This window comes from Populus alba, chromosome 6 (assembly GCF_005239225.2).
Source record: "Populus alba chromosome 6, ASM523922v2, whole genome shotgun sequence".
NCBI lineage: Eukaryota > Viridiplantae > Streptophyta > Magnoliopsida > Malpighiales > Salicaceae > Populus > Populus alba.
This window is the reverse complement of record NC_133289.1, coordinates 17,018,465-17,029,228: the sequence shown is the minus strand read 5'-3', so window position 1 is coordinate 17,029,228 and position 10,764 is coordinate 17,018,465. Positions and strand designations below refer to the sequence as shown.

General features: G+C 33.5%; 1 protein-coding gene across 1 annotated transcript; it reads left to right on the top strand.

Moving 5' to 3' along the window:
• The first annotated feature begins 511 nt into the window (after positions 1-511).
• Positions 512-4,560, top strand: LOC118043845 (probable LRR receptor-like serine/threonine-protein kinase At2g24230). The gene has a single exon (XM_035051937.2). It carries the CDS (start codon positions 1,080-1,082, stop codon positions 3,642-3,644), a length of 2,565 nt encoding a protein of 854 aa, XP_034907828.1. The 5' UTR covers positions 512-1,079; the 3' UTR covers positions 3,645-4,560.
• Positions 4,561-10,764: the final 6,204 nt, after the last annotated feature.

The window sequence follows — 10,764 nt, the reverse complement described above, 5'->3', positions numbered from 1 at the left end:
CACTAGACACATTGCATTAGAGTTAAAAAAGAGAGGAGGAAAAAGTTTTTTTTTTTCTTCCCCCTTTGAAGCACAATTAAAAAAAAAAAAACCCTAAATAATCAGTAATAAGTACAAAGAAGAACCAATATTAACTATTTAGTTGGTAACCTAATAATAATAATTTAAAATTAAAAGGTTTGCACTCTTGAAATCTTAGATTTAAGTTTTGTGATTGTTAATATAATAATTATTAAAAATTTATATAATTGTTAATTTTAAAATTTGTAATATTAGTCGAGTGCGTGTAAATTATCTAAATATTTATATTAATATAAAAAAAAGAAAAAGAAAAAAAAAAAGAACCAACATCGAAGAAGAATCATTGAATACACACCGACCCAACAACATGGATCATAAATTCACCAAACAATGTTGATAATTTTTATTTATTTCTTATCGATTTCCTCCACATTTATGAACCCCAACTTCTGTCCGCTTTTACTGTCCTTTCTGTTCCCAATATTACTCCTGTCACTGTGTTTCTAGGTTACACCATAAGAAATAAAAATAAATAACACTACTCCTCTGATTATAAAAACATCCAGCAAAAAGTCTCGAGCTTTTTCTTGCTCCTCTACACACAGCAGAGACAAAAGTGCTTCTTCACTTGGGTTCTTTGTTTGTTTTGCTGGCTTTGCCTTTCTCCTGCAAAACCAGACAAGGTATGCTCACATTCTCCTTTTAAACTCCATAACCTTTATAACTCTCAGATACCCTTTGTTATCTCTGTAGTAGCTTTCCATTGTTTTGGTCTTTCCGAGTCCTTTTTTTGGCCCTTTCTGTGCACTATTACACAATCACCACAAGCTTTTAGTTCTGTGGTTTTGGAGAGTTTTTAGCCCTAGTTTTTATCTTAGAACGCCCCATAACACTCTGTTTAGTGGTGCTTAGTGGAGTTGAATGAGCCCGATAGCATGAATTAAGATGGAGTCAGAAGCATGAATGTTATTGTGGTGGTTTTGTTTTGAAGCATTAGAGAGGCTGAGTTGTTTTCGGGTTTCTGGTTCAAGTTTGGAAGTTTTAGCCTTTGATTCCAAATGGGATTTAGTTTCCTTCGCTCTATATTGATTCTCTCACTGTTCTTCAAGCCTTTGGCTTGTCAACAACCCAATACTGATGGGTTCTTTATCTCTGAGTTTTTGAAGAACACGGGCCTAACTTCTTCTCCACCATACAACTCTTCTGCCTCCGTTTGTTCATGGCAAGGTGTGTTCTGTGATGCCAAAAAAGAACACGTTGTTGAGTTTCTGGCTTCTGGTTTAGGCCTTTCTGGCTCTATTCCTGATACCACCATTGGTAAACTAAGCAAGCTTCAGACTTTGGATCTTAGCAACAACAAAATCACATCTTTGCCTTCGGACTTGTGGAGTTTAGGCACTCTCAAGGTCCTCAATCTATCTTCAAATCAGATTTCTGGACCCCTGCCCAACAACATTGGCAATTTTGGTGCGCTTGAAACAATTGATCTATCAAGCAACAATTTTTCTGGTGAAATCCCTGCAGCAATAAGCTCCCTTGGTGGTTTGAGGGTTCTTAAACTTGACAGAAATGGGTTTGAAGGAAGCATTCCATCGGGAATTCTGAGTTGCCAGTCACTGTACTTTATTGATCTTTCAATGAATAAGCTGGATGGGTCCTTACCAGATGGTTTTGGTGCCGCTTTCCCAAAGCTCAAAACCTTAAACCTTGCAGGAAATGGGATTCAAGGCCGGGACTCGGATTTCTCATTAATGAAATCCATCACTAGCCTTAACATTTCGGGGAATTCGTTTCAGGGTTCAGTTATGGGTGTGTTTCAGGAGCTGGTGGAGGTGATGGACCTGAGCAAAAACCAGTTTCAAGGTCACATTTCTCAGGTACATTTCAATTCTACCTACAATTGGTCTCGTCTGGTTTATTTGGACTTGTCAGAGAATCAGCTTAGTGGAGAGATTTTTCAAGATTTCAGTCAGGCCCCGAATCTCAAATACCTTAATCTTGCATTCAATAGATTTACTAAAGAGGAGTTCCCGCGAATTGATATGCTTTCGGAATTAGAATATCTCAATTTGTCTAAAACTAGTCTCACAGGTCACATTCCAAGTGAAATCGCACAATTGAGTAGTCTGCACACACTTGATCTTTCTCAAAATCATCTCAGTGGCCAAATTCCTCTGTTAACCATCAAAAACCTTCAAGTTCTTGATGTGTCACATAACAATTTGAGTGGAGAGATCCCAGTGTCCCTCTTGCAGAAACTCCCACGGATGGAGAGCTACAATTTCTCTTACAACAATTTAACCCTTTGTAGCACAGAATTTTCCCGTGAAACCTTCCAAACACACTTCCATGGATCATTAGACAGCTGCCCAATTGCTGCGAACCCAGGCCTTTTTAAAAGAAAAGTCACCAACCACAAGGGACTAAAGCTTGCTCTGGGTTTAGCCCTTTCCTTGGTCTTCTTGCTTGCCGGACTGCTTTTTCTCACCTTTGGTTGTAGAAGGAAACCCAAAATGTGGGAAGTGAAGCAAACCTCGTACAAGGAAGAGCAAAATATTTCAGGCCCCTTTTCCTTCCATACTGATTCTACAACATGGGTTGCTGATGTTAAGCAGGCAAATTCAGTCCCAGTGGTGATTTTTGAGAAGCCATTGTTGAATATCACATTTGCAGACCTCTTGTCTGCTACTTCAAATTTTGATAGAGGAACCCTTTTGGCTGAAGGGAAATTTGGGCCTGTTTATAGGGGATTTCTACCTGGAGGAATTCATGTAGCCGTGAAAGTGTTGGTCCATGGATCCACATTGACAGACCAAGAAGCTGCCAGAGAACTTGAGTGCCTTGGTCGAATTAAGCACCCCAATCTTGTTCCATTGACTGGCTACTGCTTAGCTGGGGATCAAAGAATTGCCATATATGATTACATGGAGAATGGGAACTTGCAAAATTTGCTCCATGACTTGCCACTTGGGATTCAGATAACCGAAGATTGGGGCAGAGAGACATGGGAAGAAGATGACAATAATGGAATTCAAAATGTTGGTTCTGAAGGGTTATTAACAACCTGGAGATTCCGACACAAAATTGCACTTGGCACTGCCCGTGCATTGTCATTTCTTCATCATGGTTGCTCACCTCCAATTATTCATAGAGATGTCAAAGCTAGTAGTGTTTATCTAGATTATAACCTGGAACCAAGATTATCTGATTTTGGCCTGGCCAGGGTCTTTGGCAACGGTTTAGATGAGGAGATTGCTCGTGGCTCACCTGGTTATGTTCCCCCAGAGCTTACTGATCCAGACAACGACAGCCCTACTCCAAAATCTGATGTATATTGCTTTGGGGTTGTTTTATTTGAGCTAATTACTAGAAAAAAGCCAATTGGAGATGACTATCCTGGAGAGAAAAATTCATCTTTAGTTAGTTGGGTTAGAGGATTGGTAAGAAAGAGCCAAGGGTCCAGAGCAATTGATCCGAAAATTCGCAATACTGGACCAGAACGTGAAATGGAGGAGGCCCTCAAGATTGGATATCTGTGCACAGCTGACCTCCCCTCAAAGCGACCAAGCATGCAACAGATAGTTGGACTTCTCAAAGACATTGAACCAACAACTCATCAATGAAGAAGTGGAAGTTGGTTCCTTGTGTTTTCTTAACTTGTCTTCTACTTTTATTTGTATGGAGTATTTTTTTTTTTTTTTTTTTTTTAGGAATGGGAAATGAGAAGGATTGTATAGTAGTCCTCAAAAATCTGTTCAGAGCTTTTGATGTTTTCTCTTTACCAAGCCCTTTGTTGATGGCACAAAATTTAATTATACAAGAGAGCTTGTTCCCTGAAAGTTAATTCTTCTTCCAAGTTTCCAGATGTCCGACCTTAGCATTTATTTGATTCTTTTTCTGGTGAGTAAATAGCAGAACACATGCAAAGGCTTTTAACTTGCTACATCAGTGAGATAATGGAACAGAGAGTTTTATATCCTCTAGTTCAAGTCGAGAAAGGAGATTAATCACTGCCTTTTCATTATTGAAGCAAAAGTCTGTTGAACTAGCTTTGTTAGTACTTGTTGTGTTGGCCTTTTAGGCCTCACCCTGAGGCACTTCCTTCTGGCTTCTGCTGATGCAGATTTGATGGCCCTCTGCAGGTAGCTGGGTGCACAAGAAGAGCGATCCATACTGTAAAATGGATTGATGAAACCATGGACCACTGTTGAAACCTTAACGGCTAATGGGTTCTCCGTGGTTATGCATACAGGAAAAGAAAACGTTAGACGTGCTTTGCAAGTAACAGTACAGTACTGTAACTGGTCTCACGCTTGACTAAGCTACAGGCCATCTTGAGAGTAGAGACCAGCGCCATAGATTTACAGGGGACACAGATCAGAGAGATTAATCTTTAATAAAACCAAGGGAAGAGGGAGAGAGAACCATGTGGCAAGTTCTGTAGCATAGAGCAAAATCCATTTTTGCTTTAACTAATAGCACGAGCAGCATGTTCATTTTGATTTTATATATGGTACTGATTTTTTCCTGCGACAAGAATGCTTTACCTCATCATTATACGGTATGGAGCTATATACTAATAATGTGCAAGGACACGTTCTTGATCGCTTTGAACATGACTGCCATAACTGGTTCGGTTGTCACATGCTCGATTCTCTTGACCCTCGACTGCGTGAAGAATGATACCCACAAGAAGAAAAAGACCATCTTCCATAATGTCCTTCATAATGGGTTATTCCAAATCAATTACAGGCTCAAGAACTCACTTTCCTTGTCATCAAGGACAGTAATAAAAAAAAATCCTTCTGGAAGTAATTTCAGGACCCGTTAAATAAATTAAAATATATGTAAATCTGAACATTTATATTAATAAAAAAAAATCACAAGGTGCATTGTTCTATTCTCATCATGTAAGCAAGGGTGTCCAGAACCACAAAGGATCCTGTCATTATCTATAATTCCAAAGGGGAAGGTTGTGTCAATGCCCCTTATGCCATGTGAAAACATTGATCTCCTCTCATTTGCAATCTATCAGAAATGAATTAATTATGAAGTGCAAGTCAATATTTCTTTCTTGCACGTCTTCGTTGTTATAGAAAAAGCTGACCCATGCTTTGCATATGCTAAACTTTCCACACCCAACTTCGAACCCCACCAGCATCATTGGAAGTCCACGATATTAAAATGATAAAAAATCGTCGAAGATGATGTGTTTTTCGCCCATACTTTGTGCACCAATTTGTGGGGACAATGGCCGTCACCCCAATAAAAATACTTTGAAGAAAAGTTCAAATCATAATCATGCAAAATAATAACTCATGAAAAACAAGTTTTCATCACACATGTATAGTTAAAAAAATAAAAAATACATATACGAAATTAAAGTCATAAATGTCCTAATAATAAAATTAATTATACTTAAATCAAAATAAAAAAGATACTTATTTGTTGAAGCATTTTTAAATATTAAAATCTTTTGTTGTTTTCAAGAATGAATCATTTATCCTTAAAGTTTTATTGTTCATCACTTGTGCAACTAGTAAGTTTGTAATATGCATTTCAAGATTTCAACAATACCATATTGATATTTGAACTAAATAATATAAAACTCAAATATATTTCAACAAGATGAACCTAAACTTTAGATTTGGAAGGAAAATCAAAGCTTAAAATGAGAAGAAAAACACTAAACTATGAGGTGAGGAAAAGTATTTAAAATTTTAAAAAAATTGAAGTTGGAAACTCTTCCTTCATCCCACATTTTTATAGTGAATTTTAAAAGATAAAAATTTGAAAGAATTAATAAGAATTAATTCCCATCGTTATTAATCTTTGATTAGCTACTATAAATCAAAAATTAAATCTAGAAAAATCAAGGGTTCTTTGAGATTAATTTTCCATTCACCTATAATTTGTTTGAATTATGTTAATTAAAACAAATTCCCATCAACCCCTCACATGAATAAAAATTGTCTTACCAGTTTGAAAATGACTCAAAAAATTTATTGAAAGATACTAGTTTGGTAGATTACTACATAAGGATAGCTAGTTTTAGCTTTGAACCTTCCTCAGAAAAAATGTTATCAGATTTACTTGACTAAATAGTGAATGTGGTGTCTCGGACTTTTCAGTCTTTTGTGTAAACTAAGACAAATTACTCATATAATTTTCTACCTAGAGATTTCTTTTGGTTCTCATTGTTGTGTTAATTTTGGCCTTGACAACTCTTGGATTCATGAGTACTTTAAAAAATTCAATCTTTATCAAAATTATAAAAAAAACAATCATATTTTTCACTTATATAGGTGATATTTTATTAAGAGTATTTTGTTATACTCTACTTGGTGTATGCCAATATACAAAAATCATTAAAGAGCTCAGCTCACCTTTCATCACGCTGTAATTAGCACTTATTTCATCATAAAAATAAGAAGAAAATAATAATTTCCTTGTGCTATCGATGATGTTATATAACTTAGTTTTTTATTTGAACCTAAATCTTAAGATATTCAATCAATAAAGGTAATGGTTACCATCATTACATCCTTTCATTTTTTTAAAGGTTTTAAGTCCATTCATCTTGATGAATTATACATAATCTCTTTTGACAAACCTTTGGTTAACATATCAGCAATATCTTCTTTTAACTTTACATAGTCAATTGAAATAATCTCATTCGAGAGCAAGTGATTAACGGTATTATGTCTATGATGTACATGTCTAGACTTCTAATTATATATGTTATTTTATGCATTTCCAATGCTAACTAGCTATAATAATGAACATAAATAACTGCACTAGTTTTGGCCAATATGAAATATCATCTAAGAAATTTTGAATCCATTTGGCTTCATCTCCAGCTTTATCAAAAGCAATAAACTCTAATTTTATTGTGAATCTAACGATACATGTTTGTTTGAAATATTTTCATGACACAACTACTCTACCAAATGTAAAGACATATCTACATGTGGATCTTGAATCCTTTGTGTCAGACATCCAATCAGCATCATTATATACTTTTAGTACTACTGGGTAACCAATATAGTGTAGCATATAATTTAAGGTGTACCTCAAATACTTGAGTACCCTTCTTATTGCCTTCTAATAATCCATACTTAAATTACTTGTAAATCTACTCCATTTATTAACCGAGTAAGCAATATTAAGCTTTGTGCAATTTATAACATACATTAGGCTTTCAATTATTCGAGAATATTCCAATTGTTCATTCTCTTATCTTTATTCTTGAAAAAAACTATATACTTATAATCAATTAGTGTTTTGATAGTGCTATTGTCACCTTTAAAAAATTTATGGAGAATTTTCTCAACATAATAAGATTAGAAAAATACCAATTCATTAGATGTCCTAGAAATTTATATTCCTAGTATGACAATTGCAAAACCCAAGTCTTTCATGTCAAACTTGTTATTTAATATTTTCTTAGTAAACTTTACATATGATCACTGCTTTCCAAAATTAGCATATCATTCACATAGAGGTATACAATAACATAACCTTTACTTGTGTTTTTCATATAAATATATTTATCAACTTTGTTGATTTTGAACTCATTTGACAACATAATCTTGTCAATTTTTTCATATAATTGTTTAGGTGTTTTTTTTAAACCATATAATGATTTGACAAGCTTACAAACTTTTTTTCTTGTCCATTGATAACAAACCCCTCAGGTTCTTCCATGTGTTTCAATTCTTATTGAAGTCATCATTTAGGAAAGCTTTTTTAATATTTATTTGATGTGTTTCAAGCTTATTAATAGTTGCAATGACTATTAACATTCGTATAAAATTTATTCTCCACACAAGTGAATATATGTCAAATTAGTCCATACCTTTTTGTTGTCTAAAACCTTTAACAACAAGTCTAGCTTTATATTTATCAATAGTGCTATCAATTTTCATCATCATTGTAAGGATCCACTTATGGCCTAATGTTTAACTTCCAACAAAAAAATCTATTAGTTCTCATGTATGATTATTTATAATGGACTTAATTTTACTATTGACAAGACATTACCCCGAAGTAGGTTCGAAGTTCATGTTTTTAACAAATATGTTAAAAAAATCATAGCCAAATGTTTTTTTTGTTTTTTTCCCTTTTACTCTTTCTAAGCTTAACTTTATCATCTTCTTATTGATGATGATTACCTCAGCTAGCTTTAATCGTTCTCTTAAGTGAATAATTCTTTCATGTTTTCTTTCATGGAAACACATCCTCAAATAATATATTATTCATTAATTCCATAATAGTGTTAGGATGAATATCCTCAATACTTAACTTGTGTACAAGAAATTAATATACACTACTATTGTAAGCATATCCGATAAATACATAATTCACAGTCTCTAATCATATCTTGACCTTTTTAGGATAAGATATTGCATTACTATTGTATGCCCAATAAATACACAATATTTTAAAATAGTAACAAATGACTGGGCAACTAATATATTGTCAAATGATTTTATGCATTTTAGATGTTATGAACATGTTGTTAATCTTATTGTATGTGCAGGATTAAAAAATATTAATAATTCAATGGTTAAGATTTGGAATGTAGTAAGGTTTGTTAGATTTTCTTCTTCTAGGCAACTTGTATTTACTAATGTGCAGAGAGGTCAAAAATTATGAGTAAAAAATCAGTTTACTTGGATGTTGTAACTAGATGGAACTAAACGCATATGATGTTAGAAGCTGTTAAGAAATTTATGGTGATTTTTATGAGGTTAGAAAAAATTAATCCTAAATATTTGAGATACTTTGAGGTTGATCTAAAAAGGAAACAAAAAACACTTAAGTCCTCCTGTTTTAGAAGATTAGAAATAAACTATATCTTTTTTGAAGTTCTTGAAACTATTTTACATGGTTACATTGAGATTTTCTAACTTGTTATATGTGACATCTAATTTTTTCTTCCATGAATTGATTTTTATGCATACAAGTATATCTCAACTTTGTAAAATTAGATATGCTTCTTTAGGTGACATGGAAAAGAACATGATGAAAAAAATATAAAAACATATTAGGGGATCAAGATAAATAAGACTTTTTATTGTATGTGGTTGTTGTGTTAGATTTATGTTTCAAATTAAAATATGTGAGATTTTATTTTTAGTGATCATATGATGTTGAAAAGGCTAAAAGTTTTATAAAGAATGTTAGAGATACTTCATTAAGGTTATATGACTATTATATAATGGTTGATAAGGGTGTTAAGGTTATGCAAGATGTTGTAGCTAGTAGAAATAAGCATGATGTTAATGTTGATTCGAGGATGTTAATGGTATGTAAGATGACTTGGCATCTTAATTCAGAAAAACAATTAGGAGAAGGAGATGGTGTGGAGAGAAAAAAAAAAAAGATTGAGAAGTATTTGGATGATGGTGGTGTGAGAATCCTGTTAATTATAAATTAGATATTTTAGGTATAGTATTGACGAATTACTATAAAATATAAATAACACAATATGTGTTAGCTATATCGAGGTGTATTATTATTTTTAAAGTAGCTTTTAAAACTGGTAGTCATGTATTAAATTCATTTTAAAGCTCTTTGTCTCCTTTAACAATGCAAGAACTTGTTTATTGTTAAAATTGGTTGTGTTTAGCACCATTTACAATTGAAAAATAAGTTAAATGAATTCTAATCAACCCATCAAACCCTGGTGACTTAGAACTCGAAACTTGCAAGGGTCGGGTTTAAAGATCCAGATATCATCAAAACTGTTATCATCAGTTTTCTTCCTTTGAATTCGTCTTCTTTCAAAATTGAGATCTTAAAAATTAAGGTTTTGAAAACAAAAGAGAACGAGATAGAGAGAATTGTTATCTCTCACATTTTTTTTCTGTGACCTCTTATTCTAGGAGTTGTCAAGGGAGAAGATAACAATCTAGTCATCTTTTCTTCTCTTGTTAACTGTCTGTCTTGTGCCTATCATCTCTCCTTCCTCTTCAGTTTTCTCTTCTCCGTCGCGGATCCCTTTTCTTCTTCCCTGCGCCTCCTTCGCCCCTTGCATTTGTCAATTTGGTTTTAAACATCCTCACCCTCTCCCCGCTTTTCTTCGCCATGTTTTTATTCTCCTCTGTAAAAGAAAGAACAAGACAGAAGAAAGGGGTGAAAAACACGAACATTAAAAATTCTAAAAACCCTAAGATCACTTAACAAACTCATCAAGCCCAAAATTGTAACCCCAGATCCACGGTTAAAACAAAAAAGAAAAAAAAAAAAAACTCTTAAGATCCACATCAAATATACAATTTTTTTTTTCTGGACCACAGAGCTGATAGTCCGTGACTATATATGCCAGGGATTGGCCCACAGTCATTATCAAAACCACACTCGCAAATTTTGAAGGGAAGAAAATCAAACTTTGGGAGGCAGTTTTCCTTAAGCAAATCATGGCCAGCCCTTTTGAGATTGTCGGTCAGGCTAAAGAAGCCAGGTTTTCTATGTACTGCAAGAGATTTTATGGGTCTTCCTTGCATGCGCCACATGGAAAGAAGGGCTCTCAAAGTTATCCGAAGCTAATTTGCCTGGACACTTTATTTTAGAACATATTTGGAATGGTGTTTATTAAAATTTTGATTTTTTATTTAAAATTAATTTTTATATATTTTTAAATCATTTTGAAATTCTAATATCAAAAATTTTTTAAAAAAATTATCTTAAAATATTTTCAAATAAAAAAACACTTTAAAATATATCTACAACATCACT